Here is a 26269-nt window from a genome sequence, read left to right as displayed (position 1 = left end):
CAAGGAGTAAAAAAGACCCAAGTGCAAAATACTAGTGACCCACCGGGAACTGAACTTGTGCTAGTTTCTTAAGACATGTCAACTTACTTTACGTATTAGCTATTTAGCTTACGTTCATGTTAATACTTTCATTAAATATAGTAAAAATGTAGGCTGCCAACAATTGGAAAACGATATGAATGGTTCAGGCAAGGCGCATTTAATCGGGTTCTTGTACATGGAGACGTCCACGTTTATCTCTGCTGGGACATAAAAGTGTTATCCAGTCTGGCAAAACATTATTACAATTTACAAGATATATACTCCCTCTGTTCTAGCGGATTGTATAGTTCATCTTGAACGAAACTGACGTTTGAGTCAGATTTGTTGCTAGACCGTATAAGTATTCCGAACGTCTTTGATCATCATTTGGAGTGATTTTTGCATAAAAAATGACGAGAGCAGAGGTAATCTTTATCCCTGCACCTGGAGTTGGTCATTTGGGATCTACAGTAGAGGTTTCAAAGCTCCTTGTCAGTCGAGATGATCGGATTTCCATTACCATCATGATAATGAATCCATCTTCTGACTCCACCATTGTTGCCTTCACTCAGAACCTTAAGAAAGAGGCTCTCGACAGAATAGCCTTTGTAGACATCCCTGCTCCGGACGAGACGACTATGGCAGGGCTCATGTCTAAGGGTCACCTGAATTTCCTCATGTCTTTTATTGAGTGCCAGAAAGTGCAGGTGAGAGATATGGTTGCGTCGATTATGAGTCGGTCCCAATCTTTTAAGCTGGCTGGATTTGTCATTGACATGTTCTGCACACCAATGATAGATGTTGCAAATGAGTTCAATGTCCCTTCATATGTTTTCTTCACTTCTGCTGCTGCTTCTCTTGGCGTTATGCTTTATATTCAGAGCCTCAAAGACAATGAAAACCTGGAAATTAATGATTTAGATGTGGAGCTGTCTATCCCTAGTTTCTCTAAGCCGGTTCCTGCTAAGGTTTTGCCTTCGGTGATGCTAAGCAAGGATGGATCTGACATGATTGCAAGTATTGCTCGAAGATTACGTGAGACCAAAGCTATTGTGGTTAATACGGTGTTGGAACTGGAAGCTCATTCAGTTAAGTCCCTTGGTGATGATGAGAACACCCCTGCGATCTACCATGTCGGCCCCATTATTAAGTTAACGGATGGTGAGTCGACTTCTAGGGAGACCATTAAGGGCTGGTTGGACAGCCAACCACCATCATCTGTAGTATTTTTGTGCTTTGGGAGCATGGGAAGCTTTGATCCAGAGCAAGTAACAGAGATAGCATGCGCGTTGGAGCTCAGTGGACAGCGTTTTCTATGGTCCCTTCGGAGCCCATCACAAGAAAAGGAAACAATGGCACTGCCAAAAGATTATGAGAATTACAATGGTGTACTGCCAGAAGGATTTTTGGAGCGAACAGCAGAAATAGGAAAAGTTATTGGGTGGGCACCGCAGGTGACTGTTCTTTCCCATCCGTCCGTGGGAGGTTTTGTATCCCACTGTGGGTGGAACTCGACATTAGAGAGTATATGGTTTGGGGTACCAATGGCTGCTTGGCCTCTGTATGCCGAGCAACAACTAAATGCATTCAAGTTGGTGAAGGAGCTAGGATTCGCAGTGGAAATTAAAATGGATTACAAAAAAAACGATGTTGGTCCGACTGTACTTGTGAAGGCAGAAGAGATAGTTAGGGGCATAAGGTGTCTCATGGATGAAGAATGTGAGATGAGGAAGAAAGTGAAAGAGATGAAAGACATATGCAGAAAGGCAATTGCAGAAGGCGGCTCTTCGTATAATTCAGCTGGACAGTTTATTGAGGACCTAATAGATAACATCCGGAATTGAAAGGAGGCGTGAGTTCTATGCAAATAATATATATATGAACCTCTGAGCTGTACTTCTGATCAAACGTTCATAAAAATTTCTGGTGTCAAGTGACATGAAGCTTCTCTGTTTGATCTAGACCTTCTATGTCGGGCAATCTATAGGTGGAGCCGTGGAGGGATCCAGGCCTGGTGATTTATCCTGTAGGCTGTAAGTTCTCTTATTATTGTACTTGTGAGTAAACTCATGTAAGAGGTTCCTGTCAAAAAAAAAAATGTAAGAGGTTTCTGATTGGTTTGGCGAATAACTTCAATGTCCCAGCATTTTGTTTCTCACTTCTGCTGCTACTTTTCTTGGCATTCTGAATTATAATGAAACTCTTAATGACAGTAGAAACCAATGAATTTATTTGTACAAGGACAGATGCTGAGTTCTCCGTCCTTTGTTTCTCAGACCCGATTCCTGCTAAGGTTTGGCTTCAGTGATCCTAAGAAAGGATTCCATGTTTACTCTATTGCTGGAAGATTATGCAAGACTAGAGCTATTTTGGTTGTGAGTCTTTGAAGCATTAATAAAAGGAAGGCATGTAATCCTCAACATGCCTGAATTGGAAACAAACCGTGTGGTAAATCTAATCATCTAGCTCCTATCTGTAAAAGACTGGTTAAGTTTTGAAACTAGATATTATTATTGTTAGCTTATTTGACTTATTAAGTAGTAGAGAAACCATGAGAGGAGAGCAATAAACTAGATCAAGTACCACCTCAAACAGTTCAGATGTGTCAACTGCGAGTTACAGCAAAGGTGGGGCTTAATACTGATGTAGAATCTGCAGAATTCGTCTCACAGAAAATAAAAAAACACAGTATGCAATATTGTGATATGCACTTATGCAGGTGGAGATTGTGATCATTTTAAAGTAGTTAGTTAATTAAAATATTTTTTTAAATGTTTTTCTAAAAAATATATTGTTAGAAATATAAATATAATAAACATTTTCTAAATATATAATATAATGAAAAAATAGATACGAAGATAACCACATAAGTTTCGGATAAAATCGTGAAAACTAAAATAATAATTCAAATAATTTATTTCTCTCTCCTCATTTTAAATTTCTGGTCACGTATTAAACAAAATCATTTTTCTTCATTTTTCAATTTTAGCATCAAATAGCAATAAAATATTAACTCTAGTTTAAATATACTGTTTCTTTCCCCATTTCAAATTTCCAGACACTTTATTAAACAAAATCATTTCTCTATTATATTCTTTTAGTTTCAACGTCAAATAATATTTAACTAATGGGTTTTATATCAAAATGGCCACCCCGTTACGTCAAAATATCTCACTTGACCCACCCATCTCATCGGGGACTCATTTAAGCCACTGTAAATCAGATATATATCATTTTACCCACCTCATTATTCACACCTCTTTACTTAATCATTTATCAAAAATTAACTGTTTAACTTTTTACTACGAAACCACTTCGAATACTTTCATAATTGTCTCTAGTATATATCAAAATAATTTAGGAATTCTTAAAGCAACATTACTATGTAGTTAAAAAAATATATAGTTAAAAATATATATATATATATATATATATATATATATATTTATATATATATTTATATGATCACCCTTGCTATGTTACTTTATAAATTTTCAAATTATTTTGATAAATACCAGAGACAATTATGAAAGTACTCGAAGTGGTTTCGTAATAAAAAGTTAAATGGTTAATTTTTGATAAATGATTAAGTAAAGAGGTATGAATAATGAGGTGGGTAAAATGATATATATTTAGTTTACAGCGAGTGGACAGTTTGATATAAAACCCTTTAATTAATAATATCTCTATCCCATCTTACATAATATATTACTCCTTTTCCTTTTAAGTCTTATATACTTACTTTTTTTAAATGGACCTTATATATACTATTCATTAATAATGAATAATAAACACATTACTCTTAAATTTGGTAAGAAAGCAACTTTTTTTCAGTATAAAAAAAAGTAAGATACTACCATTCTCCTGCTATTCCCCGTTACTTCTCATCTCAATATCCTAATCTCACATACATACGTGTATGCATGTGTATGTATACATATAGCACAAATTAGTATTAGTTTGTGTTGCTTTCTCAGATCCACTCACAAGATTTTCAATCTTCTTCTCTTCATCAATTGCATACAAGGTATGATTTTTGAATCTTGATCATCAGGTTTTATCTGTTTCGTACTTTATTTGAATTCAATTGCACATATTTTACTTTATTCCGTACTTGATCTTATGCTGTTTCGTGTAATTTGTTGATTAATTGTATTAAAATGATGATTTGTATATCAGTCGATTGTGTAGAAGATTTAAGAATTAACTGATTGAACTGAATTTGTGTTTTTTTTAATCAGCTAACTTTTGTATAGATTAAAAGAGAGTGAATTGTAATTATGCGAGTGTAGAGTTCGGTGAGTGTTTAGTAACCAGCCGTGTTTCGATGAGGGATTATGGAAGTCGGAAACCGGAGTTATTTCAATGTTAATGGGGTGAAATTGTGAATTTAGGATTTTGTTGAATGATTTGTTAGTGTTATTCTTTAGTATGTTCTGTTGTTTCAGGCTTTAATATGATTTTGATATGTTCCATGATTGGGCGTCTTTTGTGACTCTAGGTCTTAGTTGTGGTTTCGATATACTCGGTCCTTGATCAGGTGTTATTTGTATTGAAGGTCGTAATGCAAAATGAATCTTTCTCAAGGCAGTAAGTACTTAATGGTTCTCCATTAACACAAGGAACACATTAGTTTGTATGGAAAATTTGTAATGAAATGAAAACTAATATTTTGAGTAGAAATTTTTTATTTTTTATTGGGATTTTATTGTAGAGGACTTCAAGGAATACACAGAGATGGTTTAAAGGATATTATAGATTTGGATTAGATGTGATTAGTCAAACAGTTATTGATATACAATTAGAATGTTGAATACTCCTCCTGGCTAAATTACCTGAAATAGTGATGATTCTGGATTTCTGGTGACTAGTCCTCTTTTGACTTTAAAAAGATGATGTTACTATGTTTGTGTCCCTTTGTGTGTTTTAGCGGCTGAGTTCATATAGAAGCCGGACCCAACTATGACAAATGACTTGTTTTGTCAGTGGCGGAGAATTATGGTCATCCAACAAAAAACACGTTGCAGTACGATTACGAACATCATGTCTGCATGTGCTTTCATAGCTATTGATTATGATGTATATTTTGTCGCTTCCGCCTCCAAAGTAGTTCTCAATAGTAACTTTTGTCCTTTTATTGATGCAAGTGTGATTTTCACAAAATTGTCCTTTCAAATGTAGAGGTTTTGCCAATGTCCTTGGGTTGCATTTGATTCTTTTTGGTCTGTTTTAAATAACAAATACCATACTTCTGGGTTGATTTTTATGTTTGCCTTTACTTATTTGGTACGTATGTATGGTATGTTAATTATGCATGTGTTACATTGTCACACTTCTATATATTCATTGGTATATTTGGTATATTGGCCTATAATACTATCAATTTTAGTAACTCATAACTTATAATTAATATTTGATGTACTTGATTTTCTGTGACACTCGCGTTACTTATGTGATATGTCAACTACAAGATTTTCTTTTCTATAGGGGTGTGTGTGTGTGTGTAGTACATGTGCGGTGTGCCAATCAGAACAAATTTAATCGATGTCATATATTCTCACTGCTCTGTTTCCTATACCAATCCTGTAAAATAAACCAATATGATTTTTATACATGTAGTTAGTGAAACAATAAGTTTCCACTAATTTGGAAAGTGCTTGTTATAAATTGTCTTGTAAATATGTTCACGATAATGACATCTATGTGAAATATGACTCTATTACTTTGTTTCAGTCTTTTAAGGCTTATAAAGTTACTGGCGTGTTCACATCATTAAGTTTCTGATGCATGGGAAATTTGGTTTGTTGGAATAAAAAAATTTACGTGGCAGGTATAAAGTATAGTGGAAGGATTTGCATAATGGTTACTTGTTCTATATTTTTTTCCGTTTGTAAATTGTAGTAATTGTCTTCTTAGTACTTTTGCTGCTTTTATTCTTCTTTGTTAGGTCCTTCCACAGCGCTAATTCATTAATTCCTTCTCTTTGTTTTGGGTGCAGGAGAGGTGATGTGTGGTTTTAGCTGAACTAGCACTGTCCCTTAATAATTGCATTCCAGTAATATCTATCATTAGTATACATGATATAATTAATTGCAAGGGTTGTGGAATATTGGAAAAAATGGTGCTAAGAGACATGGTTGTTATTGCTTATCAGTTTTCTTTGCTGTTATCACCTGTTGTTTCTGTTTGGGACTGTATTGTTCGCAAGATGAGGTACTCCTTCAGACTTGAGTGGGTGTAGCTGCAAAGGTTTTCGCGCAAGTAATTTAGTTGTTATTATTGATAAATTTGGTATAATAAATTTAGAGAAACTATAAAAAAGGATATTCAGAAATATTATAGATCTTAGGGAGTTATATCAAAGGGGACAACGGAGATATTACAGGAAAGAAGTTTAGAAGACTAGCCTGAGATAGAATTCAGTCAGAGACAGAATATGGAATGTGGTAAAGTGTCATGCAGTAATAGAAAAGTTAAGAAGAAGCAAGTGAAGGATGAGTTGGATCGCATCAGACAGGCTGAAAAGAAAAAGAGACGCTTGGAAAAAGCGCTAGCTACTTCTGCAGCAATTCGTTCTGAACTTGAAAAGAAGTTGCTGAAAAAGAAAGAAGAACAGAAAAGGCTGGATGAGGAAGGGGCTGCAATTGCTGAAGCAGTCGCCTTGCATGTTCTACTTGGTGAAGACTCGGACGATTCATGTAAAATCATGCTGAAGAAGAATGAAGAGTTCAAACCTTTGGATAGTGCTGGAAAGTTTGACTTTTTTGGGGGTGGAAATAGAAGAGGTCTTCCTCATGAAGAACTGCGGATACGTTCAGTGGAAGGAGCTGATAGGTTTTCTAATGTGTGCAGATCCGGATGCACATTGAACGGTTACAACAATAATGGGTGGACAGTCCCCACTGAACCTTTTATAAGGGATGATAACATGACATATATCGATAAGCAAGGTTGGGAGGTTAAAGATATCTCTGCAGGTGTCATAGCTGCGCAAGCTGTTTCATCACTTAAAATTACAGAAGACTCGCGTGCAGACAACTTCCTTTTCAACCAGATGCTTAGAGGCTAACATAGAGAGCATCTGTTGTTTCCGTCCGCTTGTCTTTGTAGTTGAGATTGTATAAGATTGTCTTCTCAATGGTGTTTAATAGATCTTTGCTTTAAACTTACCAGTGCAGTTTATCATATATTGTTCCTGTATTGGTGACAACATGTTTCAGTGATTTTCTTAGATATTTTCCGTCACATTGGTTTTTTCTTCGTGGTGCTGGAATCTCTTCACCAACCTGAAGTGATTATGCAACTTTGTGATTTCAGTGAAGTTCAATGTACCCTTTTTTTTTTCTTTTTTTTTTTTTCCTTCGGGTTAGAAGTCATTTTTGTATTATTCCATTATTGATATCCAAGGACGTTACAATATGATATATAAGCAGAGTATCAAATCTGGAAAGCATTTTGGCTGTCCAGACATGAATGCAGAGTAGCTGCATCTTTAGCTCCGCTTAAGCTGGGAATGTTCATAGCTTTGGAAGTTAGGAGCCATATCTTTTAAGTGGAATTATGGGAATGAATCAAGACTGAGCTCATTCTTGATATTTCCATGTTTAAATACGTTTATCAATTTGATTTGTGGAATCAAATAATACTATCGTATCAAGAATGAAACTTTGGTAGGGAGCACAATGAAGAGAAGAAGAATGCAGAAGTCTAGTAGTGGGCAATGAAGTGCCCAAAATGACAGTTTGATTAATCGGACAACATCAATCAGTTGAAGGAGAAATTGAAAATGTAATATCGTTTATAAACGTGGTAACTAGATTGGAGGAAATCACATATGTTTTGTCCGGCAAACGGAAGATCTCGTTAGATCTAAGAGCACATTTTATAAGCTAGTAATCAGATCAGCTTGAGACGGTGCATGACATGAAGTTGAAACAGATTATGTAGACTTGTTTCTTGAATGTCAAACTTGAATCTCTATTGTGCTCTAAGTCAGAAAACAGAAATGACATATAATCATCGACAAAGATCGGCCAGGAAACAGATTTGAATTTGAATTCGAAGATCCATTTCGAAGATCGGAAACGAGATATCATTCTCCAGACTTCCCTACCAGTCCAGTGTGTCAAGATAGTTGGTGAGATTAATTCAAGCTTATTCAGGTTTTATGTAGTCATCTTCTATAAGTGTGACCTTCTGTAATACCTTTTCGTGTTGATTGTTATTTCTCTTTATGCCTACTATGGGCTGCGATGTCAAATCTATCTACTATTCTCTAAACTCTATGATATTTTACTTCAAATATCCTAACTTCATCAACAGATAATTTCAGTTTTTTGTAAAACGTTCAACATCACATCACACACACAACTAACTAAAACAGCCAGACAACCAGTATAACTATAAAACACCTACATTTATCAACAAATAATTTCAGTTTTTCGTAAAACGCTCAACATCACACACAACTCACTAAAGCAGCCAGTATATCTCACTTTGAGTCTTCAACATCATTACTTCGAGCTTCAGGTGTGACAGACTATCAATCAAGTGGATCCTCCAGAGCACATTTCTAAAGACCGCAGTAGGAGAGCTGTGTTTGCTCCCACCATGGAATCCTAACTTCTTCACACAGATGTAGAGCTGTAAGCGAACCGAACTCGCCGAACAATGTTCGATAATTTTATCGAACAAAATTTCATGTCCGAACTCGGTTCGGTAACGAACCGAACCGAACACGAACTGTTCGCGAACATGTCGAACAAAACCGAACACGAACAGTTCACGAACAATGTATATTTTTAAATAATATTTAGGTTATTTTTTAATTATTTTAATGAAAATAATTAACCCAAATATTTTATTTATATATATACAACATATACAATATCAATTTCAAATAATTTTACAATTACAAAATAAAATTAATACCTAAATTATGGATATTATATATTATATTCACATATAATATTATAAATTTTTTTATTTATTGTCGAACGAACACGAACTTCTCGAACTCGAACCGAACACGAGCTTAACGAACCGAACACGAACCGAGCACCCTGAAAGTTCAGTTTGGTTCGTTTCGTTTACAGCTCTACACAGATGTACATAATTTTAGCTTCTAAGCCATGGAAATAAAAGCACAAGATTATATTTTCAAGAAACAGCATCTCAACATAAACACGAAGGCTTGCTAAGAAAGAATAGAAAGAACAGTTCAATTAAAATTTACAATATCTGAACAAGATATGAGAAGCAGTCTGCTAACATTTTGGATGTCTTTGAACAATAGAGAGCCTTGACTAGTATACAACACATTTCATACTGCATCTATATCATTTCTGCCTTTGTTGCAACAGACTATCCCCAGCTCGTACTTCCACCTCTGAACTTTCAGCTGGTTTTGGACCAGATGAAACAAGGTTTTTGAACCACGTAGCTTGGAACCTAGGAGGTCCTCTATTCGATATTCCTGGGGATTCTGAAGTCGCAGCTGCATTGGAATTAGCACCCAAAAGAAACCGATATGCCACTTTGCTAGCTGATACAATCTCAGTTTTAGCCTGCCTAAACTGTTAAAAGGAAGGGAAGTGTGATCACATTGAATAACATATAATAATTCAAGCATCAAAACAAGATACTCCCTCCGTCTCCCTAGGTTCTTTACATTGGGGGGCGGAGGGCTTGGCACGCATTTTAAGGCTCCTATAAAGTTAGTTTCATAGTTTTTTTTTCTTTTGAATAAAAATTTAACGCTTAAATTTTTATACAAAAAAAGAAAATTTTAAAAATAAATTATGAAACTATATTTTATAGGAGCCTTAAAATGCATGCCAAACAGTGCAAAAAAAAAAACTACAAAGAAATGAGAGGGACGGAAGGAGTACAAAGTTATGGATTGCCATGGCCTAGTTAATCTTTGTAATAAATATCTATACAACACTAACCTGACAATTTATAGAAAGAAAAGGCATTTTCAACATGATAACAGTAAAGAAACAACACCAATAACATTAAGATTCTACTAATGTTCATCTTCAAATATGGTTTGAGATGGTGGGTCATGTTTCTGAAATTGTATGTGGATGTGTTTTCAAAATGGCACCCGTTTATGTCATAGAAATTCAACTAATTTGGTATGTCAACTGAAAAAGAGCTGTATATCTTATTTTCTAGTGTTTGGCAGTAGCATGTTCTGATGTTATAAAACACAATAAAAAAATACTTGATTTTCTTATAATTTTTTGTTCTATTTTTTTTTTTTTGTATAATATGCCTAATATCAGTTTATTATTTATAAAATCACCTTGGTCCTTGAAATCCAACCTCAATCAACAAAATACCACACAGACACTCTCATTATTGTCTAACTATCCATTCATTTACTCTTGAAACCTTATGAAAGTTTCAATCTTAATCAGCGGAAATAGTGGGAAGTGCTTAGTCAAAAGAGAAAGATAAACTATGATTGGTTGGATAGAACTTATAAGGGAATTAACATATATTAAATAAAATCTCATGATAAAAGTAAATCGTAAATAAATAAATAAATAAATGTGTATATATATATATATATATATTATTCTGTATGTGTGCAGATTAATAATATTAGTTCAGCATAGAACCAAATTACAAAAGTCAATGACCAATTAAAAATATCTTGAGTTCGGCGCGGCTATAAAAGTAAATATATGTATAGTCAAATGCACATCAGTCTCAAGTCTCAACTAGACTTCAACACCAATGAACCAGAGAAACAATATATTTATTAACTTCTCTTCTTAGCAGGTCCACTCATCTGATTTAGAATAATTGGGTCATGGCCAAATTTCCAACTTCTTCAACACTTGCAAACAATCACATAATTTCTTTAACAAAGATGCAAACAAACACGGGAAAGTTCAAACTTCTCGTTTTCTTTCTGTTCATTTTTCCTAAAACAAGAAAGGCTTTAATTTATAGAATTTTTTCATACAAACCACATTCTGCTAAAAACAATATTACATATTTTTAACCACCAACTCTTTAAAATATACCGGAGGAAAAGTGAGGATTTAATCAAGGCCATGAGGAGTTAAAAGAAGTCTTAAGTACCGTTAAATCCCTCTGTGTGTGTGTGTTTGTGGGGGGGGGGGGGGGGGGCTTAAAAGCATTTAATATTATCAAAACAATTGCCAAGTCAGGCAGTTGGACACACATCCAGGGTGGGCACTTCCAGACTTGGAGTCCGGGCAACAAAACGTACAATTAAATAGAAAAAATTAACTTAAATGATCGTGCAACCCAGCCCCCTCACCCGAAAAATAAATAATAATACTAATAATAATGACACTTCCAATGGTCTCAAAATTCACTTTAATAAAAAAATGTAATAATGTTGATTCTCTCCAAAACTACAATAATTCTGAAGGAATGTACAAGATATATAAATAAGAAAAATCCAAATTATATATTTCTTGGGGTACACTTTTAGCAAACAGGGGTATAATTGGCAGATTTTCACTTTCTTAATTAGTTGCTCAGGCACAATGCAAGGTCCACACTTCCCACTTCCTCAGAATCGATGATTTGTGTGTGTGTGTGTGTGTGTCAATCATAACATCCATACATAATCAAGTTATTGAAGTAACTAAAACTGACAAGGTTAGATAAAGCAATTAATCAAGTGAGGAGTTTGATACACGTATGTGTGCATTTGATTAATTATATAAACAAATTAGTTGGATAGTTTAGTTGCAAAGTCCGAGAGTCCTGTATAAGATAGGTCAATCAAAGAGGCAACCCCCACCCCCACACCCCAAATTGTAATTTGTACAGCCCCTGTGGCTCATTTGAATTTTGTTTTAAAAATTAGTAATCAACGGGAATGTTGCAGACTTTTACCCGAAAAGCAGTGTTCCCAGCTATTTCTACAGCAGTATCACCAGCATTAGCAAACCTGTTAACCCAACCTGTAAAAAGAATAAGTTAGAATATTCTCCGCTTCTACTTGCATAAAGTTTGTAAAAAAGAATAACTGTTTCTCTTACTAATTCTCTCCTCAGGTGAAACAAGAACATAAGAAGAATTTAATGATGTAGGCATGTAGCTAGAAATTATGTAAAGGGAAAAAGAGTCTACCCACTTAAGGACCGACCATGACTTCTATGATCTCAGATCACTAAAAACAGTTTCTTTTGCTTAGCTTTTAACTAATTATGCAGTTTAAATATACAAGCGTTCAACAACTTGTCAGAATACTGTAAATTTGGTTTCACAGAAATGAAATATAGCTACAAAATTATTTTTATTGCAATGATGGAGGATGGAGAAAAAAGATAACCGCAAGCAGTAGTCTTCATCATTCTGCATAACAGGCTTTTTGGATTTTTGTCATTCCAATATCTTACTTGATCCCAAATATCATTTATAAACTTGACTAATTGACTTAAGATCTTGTGTTACTTAATCAATGAAAGAACCATTCGGCAAACAGGTACATGTGTGTGTGTGTGCAGCACTTGATAGCCAGCATAATCTTTATTGCACCAACTACAATAATGAAACACTTCTTCCAGTGTGATACTTCATAGAGAAGCCATATATCCTTGGATATATATCTATATTTTAGTGTTGGTGGGTGAATGGAAGAGGAGGACAATATATATGAAAGAAATATTGTAGAGAGGTATACAAAAAGAAATATTACCAGGAAGTTTAGGCACACCAAGTTTCTCACAAAAATCATCGCAGAAGTGATTGCAGTTTTTCGAAAGCAAGTCATAACATTCTCCAGGCCACTCTCTACTAAGTTCCCTTAGAACTTGATTAACTTTGGAGATAGAAAGGTCACTTTTACCAAGGACAACACATTCACGATATGTATACATCGGATTCCTTCCAGAAGGGCAACTAAAAACACCAGACCCTTCTTCACAAAAGCCAAATGACCATTCCTCATCCCCATAAACCTGCATAATTTGTCCAGCCTTATCTAATCACAAATATGTAAATCATAGATTTTACTAATCAAAATTAAAATGGATCTGTCTTCCTCCATCAATAAATAGGAATGACAAACATATTATAATACAATGCACAAGAGAGATATGCTGCCTTGGTCAGACTGAATTTTTACAAAATTGGGTACACAGAGTCCTGTCCTAATTTTGCACAAGTCTACAGAAAGACATCATAAAATTTTAACAAACATAAAATTAAATTACAGTAGTAAAACTTCAATTTATTGTTCAAATTAAACCTAAATTTGAACAGAATAATACAAAATAATCATCATCTTCTTGTTAAACTGGATTCCCCTATTATACTTGTGGCATTCTAAGTTCATCCTTTCAGTTGGTCAAAGTACTACATGTTGGGTTAAACGAGCATCGTGTCTGATCACAATGTGTCAACATAAACAGAAAGTCTAACTTACAGAAAAAAGGAACAAATCAAAACGAGATAACCTCCTAAAAATATAATCAGTTGACATATTAATCTTGCTAACTAGTGTAATCGCTTAAATTATACATGTATGCAGTACATAAACACAACAACTATTAAAACAATGAAAAACTAGTAGCAAAATCACACACCAGAGGGAGAGAGAGAGAGAGAGAGAGAGAGATTATACCTGGATGGCGCTGTGAAAGATGCCACCAAGACCAATGCGATCTTTAAAGATCTTATTGATCTGAACAATCGTATTGTTAGTCTTATCAGAATCACTGTTTGTAACGTCGTATATATGTAGCTTCACTTCCGTCATGCTTCACTAACGATTTTTTTAGGGTTAGATCCACAAACCCTAACCCCCTTTTCCAATTACTTACTCTGTATGTGCGTATGTGTGTACAGAGGTGGGAGCGCGCGCGTTACGAGTAAAATAATCACGATTGTAATCCACGACCACCGGCAAAATAAAAACACCGCCGGCGTCAATTATTGCGTTTGGTGCTGGATAGATTTGATTTTGAGTAATGGTTTATGGCTGCATTATCCGATTTTTTTTATTTTATGGAGCACGAAATGAAAAGCATTTTCCAGTTTTAATCATACGTTAATTTCAAAAATAAAAAATAAAAATTTAAAACCGATATATACATTGCCAACGCAGGTGGTATGGTTCAACGTGCAAACCATTCACCTAATATTGAAAGGAGCAGTCGTTTAATTATTTTTTTTACTCGTCTAGATTTTAAATAGGTAGAATTAAAAATAAAATAATATGAACGCTACTCCCTCCGTCCCATTTCTTTACAGTTACTATTTTGGATGTCCCTCTCATTTCTTTACGTTATTATAAATAGTAAGTTTTTCTTATCATTATACCCATTATCTTCTCCTACTATCTCATATATTTAACAATAAAAATTACTATTACACCCACTACTTTCTTCCACTGTCTCAAATCTATTATTAAATATTGATAGGTCCCATTACTTTATCCACTTTTCACCTAACTCTACTCATTTTTTATACATTGTCTTGGTCTCCGTATCCTCCTCCAAAATATAAACAATTGAGGAGGACGGAGGGAATAAAATATATTTGGTCCGGGTCATCTATACTATAATATAATAAGCCAACATATGTTTAATTTGTAGTCGTACAAAATTTTATAATAAGCCAACATAGGTTTAATTTGTAGTCGTACAAAATTTTGGTTTGGTCATCTCCTTTATAACTACAAGTCGGTCACATGCAGACTTCTCTTGCTCTTACAATATTAAAGAGTTTTATACCGTTCAAATTACAAACACTTGTGATGTAATACAAGATAAAAAACTCCACCATTATTCTTTTAAATATAATTTATATATTATTTATATACTATATATTATAATTTTAAATTTATTATATATAATTTAAATTCTAACAACATTTTATTAGTGTTTTAGTATTAATGAATTGAAATCTTATTAAATTATATTAACAAACGGGTAACATTTTTTAACTAATTATAAATTATATTTAAAAAAATGATGGTGGAGTTTTTATCTTATACTATATCAAACTGTTTAGAAATGTAGGACTATGAGAATTCTGTGTTTAGAGATGTAAGACTATGAGAACTCTAGATAAAGCGGATTTTTAGTTATAAACTGAATCATCAAACACATGATCAAATTAAAATATTGTACGACTACAAATTATAGTCATCTTGGCCTTGTAATACAAGATAAAAACTTTATCATTATCCTTTTAAATATGATTTATAATAAAACAAAATTAGTTGATTAATATAATTTAATTAAATCCAATTAATTAATCTATAATACTAAAATAATATTAAAAGTTATATTATAAATGATAAATTAAGAATTATATAGTCTGTTAAAAGCTAGTATAATATAAACACTAAAACATAATTGGTTTGGTTCATATTCAATTTTTCGGTATCAACTAGTCTCATTCATATTTTCATGTTCACTTATTCAATCAGTAACAATTAGTAAAATACATATTTTCATGTTCATTTATTTAATTAGTAACAATTAGTAAAAGACACGAATAGTTGTCAAAATGAATAATATAAATATTTGCTATGTATCAATTATTGGAATATATTTGAAGTAATTTGGATTTATAACTTTAAGATGAAAAGAAGTGGTTGTTTGTAATTTTATTATTTCATTTTTCTACCGTGATTATTAGGATAAACCTAATATCACATTGTATTTAATTTTTCTTCATGTTAAGAGACACAAGATTGATAATAATTTATTTGTATGAATTTATTATTTTTGAAAGTCTTCTTTTACCTTCGTCTATGTACTTTATATTTCTCTTGGAATTATGAAATTGCATATTTCTGTCAATTCATACATCTTTATCTTCAAACCTGACCCAAAATCAATAATTTAGTTGTAGAACTGTGGAGGACTTAGATGTAAATAGATATCGAAATTTATCTTTTTTCTTCACATCCTTCTAAATTTTTAAAGATATTTCGATTTTTTAAAACTGGAAGAAGATTTTGGAAAATAACATCTTCATCTCGTTCTTAAGACAATTTCAGAAAAATACATAAAAAGAAAATAATTTTAGAAATATAATAAATATTAGAAAACAAGGGCAAACATATGAGCTGTATTCTTTTTTCCTTTTAACGAATGTGAGCTATTTAAAACTATTTCTGGTATATATCTTTTCTGAATTTTATATAAAAAATAGTTCTATCAAATATCGCGTATAATTTCTAAAAATCATTTCCAAAAAAAAGAAGAAATAGACCGAAGAATTGAATCAATCCACATGGCCACAAATCTTCTCTTTCAATATTAAATTTTTTTTTTTTTATCACTCGGATATTGATATTCGTTAGTCAGCAAATTAATTCTTTTCCCTGGATTCTTCTTCTTAACTCACCAAATTTGAATTCGTAAAATAAAGAAGTAAAATAAAAGTTCGAAATATGTTAAAATTTATAAGTGATTAAAGTGTTGAGCAAAAAACTAAAATTTATAAAACAAAACTAAGTATTCTTGACTTTGTTACAAATAAGTTTTAAATTTTTACTCAATTTATCAATCTAGAAATTGGATTTTTAAACTCAGCCCAAACACTCCATAATCAACGATCAGAAACGTGTTCTTTATTTTTTTTCCTCATGGAACCTTCTTAAAACTACCGTTCACTCTTCTTTGATTCTAGTGTGCTAACTAAGATTGTTTTCAAAAAAAAAATGTGCTAATTAAGATTATACTTTGAGGGTCGCGCTCAAGAAAGAACCAGTCCTTAAAATAGAACCATAGAACCACTAAGATTCTGCTGCGGAACCCTAAATTTTAAATAGATTTTTAGGATCTAAATTTAAATACATGTTTTTTTCATATTTTTTCATCGTTGTGTGTGTTCAAAAATAATTTTAAAATCTAATACATAGATATTGACATTTTTTGCATGTGAAGTTCTGCTGCAGAACCCTAACTCATACTTAAGTTCTGCTGCAGAACCCTGCCTTATAAGGTAACGGTTCTCTCTCTCTAATGGTTCTCTCTGGAACATGACCCTATAGTTTGAATGTCGTATTCAATAATGACTCCTAAATAATTACTTCTTTTGCGGCAAACTTCTAAATTACTTTTTGAAAAATAAGTCTAATCATAATTTTATATTTATATCTTAATATTATTTGAAGATAAAATCAAAGAGAAAGAGAAAAGTGAATAAAATTGGAGGAAAGTAAACGAGAGAGTAAGAAGATGATGTTCTTAATTATTAAAGTGTAATTAGAAATATTATAATATTAATTTTTCTCATCTTTTTTAAATTGAAATTAAAAAGATTATTTAAAGAGTAGATGTCCTTCCTTCGGATTATAATCATACTAGCTTATAACCCGTGCAATGCACGGGCGGTTAATATATTTGTTATTTTATCGTATATATTTTAAATTTACATAATTGTATTGTAAAAATAAAATCATGGTATAATAATGTGGTTAAATAAATGATAAATTCTTTATAATTAAGTCCGTTCGAATGGCTAATTAAAATTAGGTCGAACATATGTATTTTAATGAGAAAGTTAATATTTTTTTTTACATGTTATAATTTAAGGAGGCGTGTAAACTCAGATATAAACTAACCAATCAACCTTTTAATATTTTGTTATTCATAATTAATAATATGATATAAAACATGTTATAATTTAAAGGGACACATGAAACCAAATATCGACCCATCATACTAACCTAAATTTAACGTTTTGGTTTAATTGATACTAAAAAATATACTATAAGATGTTATAACTTATAAATTCAAGAGCCCTGTGAATCGAATACCAACCGATTCACCAAACTCAACTAACTGACTGAACTTTTTATTTTTGGATTTAATAAAGTAATAATATATAGTAATGATATATTTGTAACATTTCTTATAATGTAAGATCATTAGATTATCTAAAAATAATGTTTTTAATGTATTTTGGTTGAATAATATCACATGTTATTTATTAATAATTATATATAATGATATTATATATATATGTCGCCCGTGTTAATTGTAAAAGCTTGATTTTTTTAGTTAGAAAATCTAAAAAAGATGACGTGTTTTGATTAAAAAGACATTACTATGTTGCTTGATGTTATTTTAGAAAATTGAGTTTTTTTAATTAAAAAATATATAAAGGATAATTTATTTTAGTTAAAAAAAATAATTGGTTATATAGATAGACCGTACTTGGGACCAAGTTCCAACCGCCTAACCAATATAACAATGCTCCCTCTATTTTTTATTATTTGATGTTTAGAGTCGTGGCACACTATCTTCAGATATAAATATGTCGCTCATGTCCGTATTAATTGTAAAAGATTGATTTTTAAGTTAAAAAATTTATAAAAAGATAATATATTTTAGTTAAAAAATAATTAGCATGTTTCTAAATGTTATTTTAGAAGATTGAATTTTTTAGTCAGAAATATAAAAAAGATATTATATTTCAATTAAAAAGAATTATTGGTTATATTGATAAGTCCGTAATTTGGCCCAAATTAAAAAAAATAATTGGTTGTATAGATGTACCAAAATAATTGGTTATATGGTAAATATAATTTGATGCCCGCCATTTGGCTTGATCAGTGGAAGGTTCCTATTCGTAACTTGACAACGCTATTTAAAATTTATTAATATTTTTCACGTATATTATTAGTCTGTGTTTCTTAAACAGAAATGTAGAAAATTTTTACATGATCCAGCACTGAAATATTTCAAGCTTATCTGAATGAAAGTCGTGATCACATGAGATCGACATCCACCGAACAAGTGAATCAAAATTTCAACAACATAGTCCCACCACCACCGTATCATATGAGTAGTAGTATACAAACAGCATATCTCGTTGGATTATGCGATAATAACAGTATTGACGCCCCCAGTGTTCTCTTCGCTCATCAATGAGTCATATCACTCGTACACTAATCCTTCACATTAGTGTTGATTGCTCTGGATTAACTGAGATCACATGTTGTGATGGTACAAAGATCCGGACTGGACTAGAATAATTAAAAGTGTTTAGTGCGTCCTCGGTTAATAAAAGTTAATGACTGCAACAAGTAAATAAGACAAAAAAGTAGTCATCGAAAAGAATTGATGTCATGTGACTCAAATTTTTGTCCGTAATAGTTGTTCACTACTCCCTCCGTCCCACCAGGTTCTTTACAGTTTCTTTTTTTGGATGTCCCATTCAATTCTTTACATTCCAAAACTTACCAAAAATAGTCAATAGGTCCCACCACTTCCCAACTTTTCCTCCCTTTTCACACTATTTTTACTCCCTTTTCACACTACTTTTACTCCACTATCTCTCTTTTATTCATTAAAAATTGATGGGTCTCACCACTTCATCCACTTTTCTTCCTCTTTTCCACTACTTTATACATATTTCTTAACCTCCGTGCTCAAATCAAACGTAAAGAATTGGCTGGGACGGAGGGAGTACTATAGATTAGGATCGGCTTTTACAATTTCTAGCAATGTGAATCGTCTTTTTTGTGTCCACTTGAAACCTCGCTAGAACTCTCACCGCTCAACTAGATGGCTACAAATTAGATAAGGCGGTGTTTGATATTTTCTTGCCATATTTCTTAAATACATATTTTTAATTTTTTTAATTTTTCTGATTTTTTTTACAAATATGTCCAAATATCAAATTCATTTTCTAAACGTTGTTATAAATGATTTAGCTGCAGAGTTAATAAATGGCAAAGTGTTAATTTTGATATGGCCTTGTATTTATTATAATTATATCGCAGCAATTTTTTCATAATAAACTCAGTATTTTTTTAACGAACATGTTAGATACTTTAAAATTATTTTCAATTTATTTTTTCAAATTTTAATTGATAATTTATAATTGTTCAACTCCCGCTAGTAATATTGGGATTCTTTATTTACACATAAATTATAAAATTAAAATCAGTCATCTATCGATGATGTAATTTACAAACAAAATTTTGCATTACTTTTCTTGTAATTAATCTGGAGCACTTTTTTTACAATATTTTATCATAAAAATTATGCTTTATTTTATGAACGAAGAGAGAGGCTTTTTAGTCTTTTTTTTTTTGTTTTGGGTACTCCCAAGTCCCAAGTCCTTTTTTCCCGTCAACTTATTTTTCACAATTAAAATAATCAAAAAATTTTTATATATAGATATAAGGAAGGGTAAAAAAAAGATTTTTATTTAAAATAAAAACACCATAGAAATTTATTTATTTATTTATTTTAAATTTTTATAAAAGTTTCTGACTTTTTTATCTGAATTTCACATTACATTATATACTTATATATAATAAGCGTAAGGGAGATAATTTGGTCGCATGGTCCTCTGGTCCAAAAACTTATCATCCGTTGGATCTTATATTGAACAAATAAGCACCGTTAGATTGGAACAAAATTAAATTCTGTTCTAGAAGGCAACTGATATCTTGTTTATAATTCATTTTCTGAATCCAAAACAAATTCTGTCTTTCACATGTATATGATTTTTTTTTATCCTAAATAAATATTTCCTACCAGTTTTATTCGTAGAATCATATAAATCTCACCGTCACAATTTTTTTATAATATATTTTAAAATTAATAAGCCGGATTTATGTGAGGAACAGATAAAAAACTTTTTCTTAATCCAAAATAGATTCTACCTTCTTATTGCATATTTATGATTCCTTTTCTTAATTCAAAACAAATTATGTTTATCAATTTTAATTTAGAACCATATAAATTTTCTGAAAAATATTTAAATCACATTATAATAATTTTAATATAAAATACATTTATTAATATAATCTAATAGGAGTTGGCATAACGTATTCCACTCAAAATATATTAAAATTTAATAGATAAAATTTAATACTTTGGCATGATACATACGAGAAAAGGAATTGCTTGATTAAAATAATTTATTTGAAACCATTAATGGCTGTGATGATGTATTTACCAAAGTTCTAACTTACAAACAAATCATAATTTTGAATTTTATTTTATTAAAAATTTTAATTTATTATATATAAATTAAATTTTTTCACACCATTTAAAATATATTTAAAAAGTTTATAAATAATTAAAAAGCTCTCGTGCCTTGCACGGGCTATAAGCTATATTCATAATTTGGACATCAAGTTTGTATCTTTCTGCCGTAAGAAAAATACTGATAATTTGTTATAACAAACAGTTGTCATAGATATGTCATATGTGTATACACGCCTACTTAACAAAATCGAAATCCGGCTAAAACAAGATCAAATCTGAACACAAACCTGAAAGCAAAACAAGTTTACTAGTTTAGTGCTAACGTTGTGGGTGTGAGCCACGTAAGCTAACTGTAGTCCCATAAACTTACTGTTAAAAGTGTATTAATGATAACTTATGTTCATTTGTCACCTCCATAAAAAACCCCACCCAAAAACAATCCATTGCACCCCCATTGTCACCTTCACTTTCTCCATTTGTTAATCTTCATCACTACAAGTCAAAATCTTCCAGAAACTCACTCCATTCTTCACAATTTTATATACACACACTGCAAACAAATAAATTTCTTATGTGAACAAAAATCACAAACCTCACTTTTTCTCACAATGGGGTCAAGAATTATGCAATTGCTTTCTCTGTGTTTATATGTTTCTCTACATAGTGTAGTTACATCATCTTTCACACCCCCTGATAATTATCTCGTGAATTGTGGATCAAACACCAATGTTAGTGTTGATAACAGGGTTTTTGTAGCTGATGGGATTCAACCAGGCTCTGTGTTTTTGAGTTCTGGGGAGTCTGTTTCAGTCACAAATCCGAACCCATCTTCAATTGCGGCTCCACTTTATGGTACTGCAAGGATTTTCAAGACTGCTTCAGCTTACACGTTCAAGATTAATAAACTGGGGACCCATTTGGTAAGATTGCATTTTTCACCGTTTGTTACTGAGGATTATAATCTTGGGAATGCTAATTTTAGTGTTTCTGCTAATGGGTTGTTGGTTTTGAGTCATTTTAGTGCTAAGAAACCTGTTTTTAAGGAGTTTGTTTTGATGGCGGATAAGGTTAATTTTGAGGTCTTGTTTGTGCCCAATGGGGAGGAGGATGGTTTGGCTTTTGTGTGTGCAATTGAAGTCTTTTCGACGCCGGATGATTTTATTCTTGATAATGGGGTTAAATTGATTGGCCCTAATGGTGTTCAAGAATTTAAAGATCTTAGATTGCAAACTTTGGAAACTATTCATAGGATTAATGTTGGGGGGCCTAAGTTAACTCCTTTTAATGATACTCTTTGGAGGACTTGGGTTCCTGATGAGGAATTTTTGGTTTCCAAATTAACGGCTAAATTGGCGAATACTACACACCCGCCAAACTATCAGAAAGGCGGTGCTAGTAGAGAAATTGCACCGGATAATGTGTACATGACTGCACAACAAATGAATAGGGATAATACGTCGTCGGGGTTCTCGTATTTCAATGTAACTTGGGATTTTCCAGTGGGGGCGGGATCTGTTAGACATTTTGTTCGTTTGCACTTTTGTGACATTGTTAGTATTGCGCTTAATCAGCTCTACTTTGATGTTTACATAAATGAGTTTGTTGCATATAAAGATGTTGATCTGTCTTCGTTGACGTTTCATTCTCTTGCGTCTCCATACTACATTGATTTTGTTGTTGATTCGGAGAATTCAAGGATTGTTCGTGTTAGTATTGGTCCTTCGGATTTAAGTAATATTCTTAGAAAGAATGCTATATTGAATGGGGTGGAGATCATGAGGATTGTTAACTTTGTGGGCATACGAGCAGAATCTAAAAAGATAAATAAATGGATTTTGGTGGGTTCTATAGTTGGAGGAGTTGCTGTAGTATGTTTAGCAATACTTGCAGTTTTGGTTGTCTTGAGATCCAAGAGGAGAAAAGCAAAGCCAAGACCTGCAGAGAGTATGGGTTGGACACCTCTTCGTGGTTTTGGAGGAAGTTCACTTAGTAAACAGTCTATAGTTACCACATCTACATCTCCGGGACAAAATGGGTATCTTGCGTTAAAGATTCCTTTTGCTGAACTAGAATCAGGAACGAATAATTTTGACAAGAATCTGGTTATTGGATCTGGTGGCTTTGGGATGGTTTATAAAGGAGTTCTTAAGGATTCAACAAGGGTTGCTGTGAAGCGAGGTGTACGTGGTTCCAGGCAAGGCCTGCCAGAATTTCAGACTGAGATAACCATTTTGTCAAAAATTCGCCATCGCCATCTTGTTTCACTTGTTGGCTATTGTGAAGAGCAGTCTGAAATGATACTTGTTTATGAATATATGGAGAAGGGGGCGCTGAAAAACCATTTATACGGTTCCAATTTGCCACCTTTGTCTTGGAAGCAAAGGCTTGAAATATGCATTGGTGCTGCTAGAGGTTTACACTATCTTCACACTGGTTCAGCACAAGGAATCATCCATAGAGACATCAAATCAACCAACATCTTGCTTGATGAAAACTATGTTGCTAAAGTTGCTGATTTTGGTCTTTCAAGATCTGGCCCATGTCTTGATGAGACTCATGTTAGCACTGGTGTCAAAGGTAGTTTTGGATATCTTGATCCAGAGTACTTTCGCCGACAGCAACTTACGGATAAGTCCGATGTTTATTCTTTTGGGGTTGTACTTTTTGAAGTTCTTTGTGCTCGACCAGCTGTTGATCCGTTGTTAGACAGGGAACAGGTAAACTTAGCTGAATGGGCAATGGAATGGCAGAAGAAGGGTCTTCTTGCACAGATTATCGATCCAAATCTTGTGGGTAATATTAATTCAAACTCTTTGAAAAAACTAGGGGAAACAGCAGAGAAATGTTTGGCAGAATATGGTGTTGATAGACCAACAATGGGTGATGTGTTGTGGAATTTGGAATATGCACTTCAGCTCCAGGATAGCAAAGAACCTTCCCAGGATACTAATCATACAACACCGGAAGTCCTAGAGCACGAAGCTGTTCCTACGGTTTACTCTTGCAGTTCTAGGACGGATGGTGATATTCAAGATGCTACTACAGATGTGACATCAGGCGAAATTTTTTCTCAGCTGGTAAACAAAGAAGGTAGATAATTTATAAAACCCATTAAAAGTTATCCTTAATCCTTGCTCTATACTGAGTCTTGGTTCTACAGATCTTTTGGAATGTACTGCATATAATTTGTTTACCTAGCATTATATTTGCTTTTAGGTAAATTTCTTTTTTGCCTTAACAATTGGTAACTAATATTGAAAGAGTAATCTACTAACTAGTGCCGAGAAATCTTGGTTAAAAGGCTTGCTACGTAGATTGTCCTGCTATAGCACCTTCTATTTTACCTCCATGTATCAGGAAGATGTTTCTCTACAGATTTATACAATATCATAAGTCCTTGCTATACAGATTTGTACAATGTCATGCTCTTTTCCTTGTAGATATAGCATAATTTTTGAGTGAGCGACTACTATTAACACATACCAAATTCTTCTCATAAAACTTAAAGGATCTCAGAATGTTGTTAACATGGCACCGAATGATCTGAACGTCCGAGTGCAGAGTTTAGCCACTCTGATATTTGGTCAATTTCGAGTTCCATCATTCAAAGATGAAGCAACATTCTAGCTATTAAGTTCTCTTCCACATGGCCACATATCAATTCTCAATCTATAGTAGTTTCTTACTATTCTGGGTAGGCAAACAGAAGACTTCTGTGAACTACGTGTCTGATTTTAAATTAGTATTCACCAAGGTGGTGGAGAAAATAATTGCACAACTGTCTTCTTCATACCCACTGCTTTTAAAAGTCAATAAACTTCACCTTTTTCAGTTATACATTTAGTATCATATTCATATGCCTGTAGTGCATTTTGGCTGTTCAGCACTATTGTGCTACTCTTAATTTTCCACACATGTGATGTTGGGGTGTTGGTGCACTGTTAGTGTCAAGTTGTTCAGAACATGCTAGACCACCTGTACTCTTTGGGATAACATACCAGGTGAAGCTCAAAATCATGACTCGTACCATTACTAAGAATCAGGTATCGTTTATAAATATTTCTTCATATCATTTTATAGCAATTTTTAATGGATAGGGAAAATTACATAAACATGTTTGGTTTATTATAGATTGGAAAATACAATTTCTTATTGTATATTTGGCCTGCTTAAATTTCCTCAAAATAAACTCTGTAATTCACTGTTGTTGATTTCTACGGGCACAATGTGTGAGACGTTGATTGCCTACAGAAGTTCTATATAGCAAATTCAGAAGAGCGTCGCGTTTCAAAATTGTTCACAGAAGAGCCCAATTGTGAGAAATGCTTGGACTGTCACTCCCTCGCTGCCCATACCAAAGGGAGATATTATACTGGTCAATAAGAGTGGGTAACTTGTCACATAATGCAACATAATTATTTTTTTTATTTCCAGTGCTACTAAAGAATCGGTTTTAAGCAGTAGAAGGACTTTGTATCGCTTAAGCGGTAAAGCGGACGCTCAAATGGAATTTTAAGCGGTTTAATAAAAAACAATTAAATATTTATTAAAAAATTAATATATTTAAAAACAATATAATATGGTAAGAATATAAATTTTCTAATATTTTTAATAAAATATATATTTTAAAATTTTCAATATAATTATAGTTATATTATAAATAAAATAATATTCTAAAACCAAAAAATTTGCAAGTCAACACGTCGCTTAATTATCGTTTAATCCGCTTAATCTGTTTAACAGCCCGCTTAATTCCATGTTTTGTATAAAATCAAAGCAGGTTTAAGCGATCGCATAATGCGTTTTTTACGATACTGATATTATCACACTTCATATTATTTTTAGCATTAATTTAAAAAAAAACACACTACAAAAACTAACACCACATATGTCAATTTTTATTTAAATTTATTTATTTATGATCAAGATCATAAAATTTATTTTATTAATCATGACGATCATAAATGAAGTTGATAACTTATTCTGAGCCAGTTTGGCTGAGCTCATGATTTAAAATTAAATTTGACTTATGATTTAATGTGACTTATATGATAAGTTGAGAGTTTAAAATGTTTATTTGGATAATTTTAACTTATTAATGATCCATGAGTTATTAAAAATATAATAATAAAAATAAAAAGTAACTTATGACTTATGTATATTTAATTTTAATTATTTAATACTTCCAAATTAATAAAAAAAACTGGAAAAAAAACTCTCAACGTATCCAGATGTGACTAGAAAACGAGATTTTTTTTTGTCAGGGTCTACATACTCGTAGATGA

General features: G+C 32.5%; 3 protein-coding genes across 3 annotated transcripts; 2 read left to right on the top strand and 1 right to left on the bottom strand.

Annotated features, from left to right (window-relative positions):
• The first annotated feature begins 222 nt into the window (after positions 1-222).
• LOC108212148 (anthocyanidin 3-O-glucosyltransferase 6) lies at positions 223-7366 on the top strand. Its single transcript, XM_064089765.1, has 2 exons — positions 223-1856; positions 6428-7366. The coding sequence occupies exons 1-2, from the start codon at positions 432-434 to the stop codon at positions 7088-7090; spliced, it is 2088 nt and encodes a 695-aa protein (XP_063945835.1). The 5' UTR covers positions 223-431; the 3' UTR covers positions 7091-7366.
• A 1859-nt stretch (positions 7367-9225) lies between these two features.
• Positions 9226-14067, bottom strand: LOC108215390 (deSI-like protein At4g17486). Its single transcript, XM_017387892.2, has 4 exons — positions 13640-14067; positions 12713-12974; positions 11908-11975; positions 9226-9596 (listed from the first exon to the last, which is right to left on the bottom strand). The coding sequence occupies exons 1-4, from the start codon at positions 13772-13774 to the stop codon at positions 9360-9362; spliced, it is 702 nt and encodes a 233-aa protein (XP_017243381.1). The 5' UTR covers positions 13775-14067; the 3' UTR covers positions 9226-9359.
• Positions 14068-21390: 7323 nt separating this feature from the next.
• LOC108214254 (probable receptor-like protein kinase At5g24010) lies at positions 21391-24389 on the top strand. The gene has a single exon (XM_017386173.2). The coding sequence runs from the start codon at positions 21593-21595 to the stop codon at positions 24080-24082; it is 2490 nt and encodes an 829-aa protein (XP_017241662.1). The 5' UTR covers positions 21391-21592; the 3' UTR covers positions 24083-24389.
• The last annotated feature ends 1880 nt before the right edge of the window (positions 24390-26269 follow it).

Source organism: Daucus carota, chromosome 3 (assembly GCF_001625215.2).
Source record: "Daucus carota subsp. sativus chromosome 3, DH1 v3.0, whole genome shotgun sequence".
NCBI lineage: Eukaryota > Viridiplantae > Streptophyta > Magnoliopsida > Apiales > Apiaceae > Daucus > Daucus carota.
Note: the sequence above shows the minus strand (reverse complement) of the source record. Positions and strands in the feature narration are given on the sequence as shown.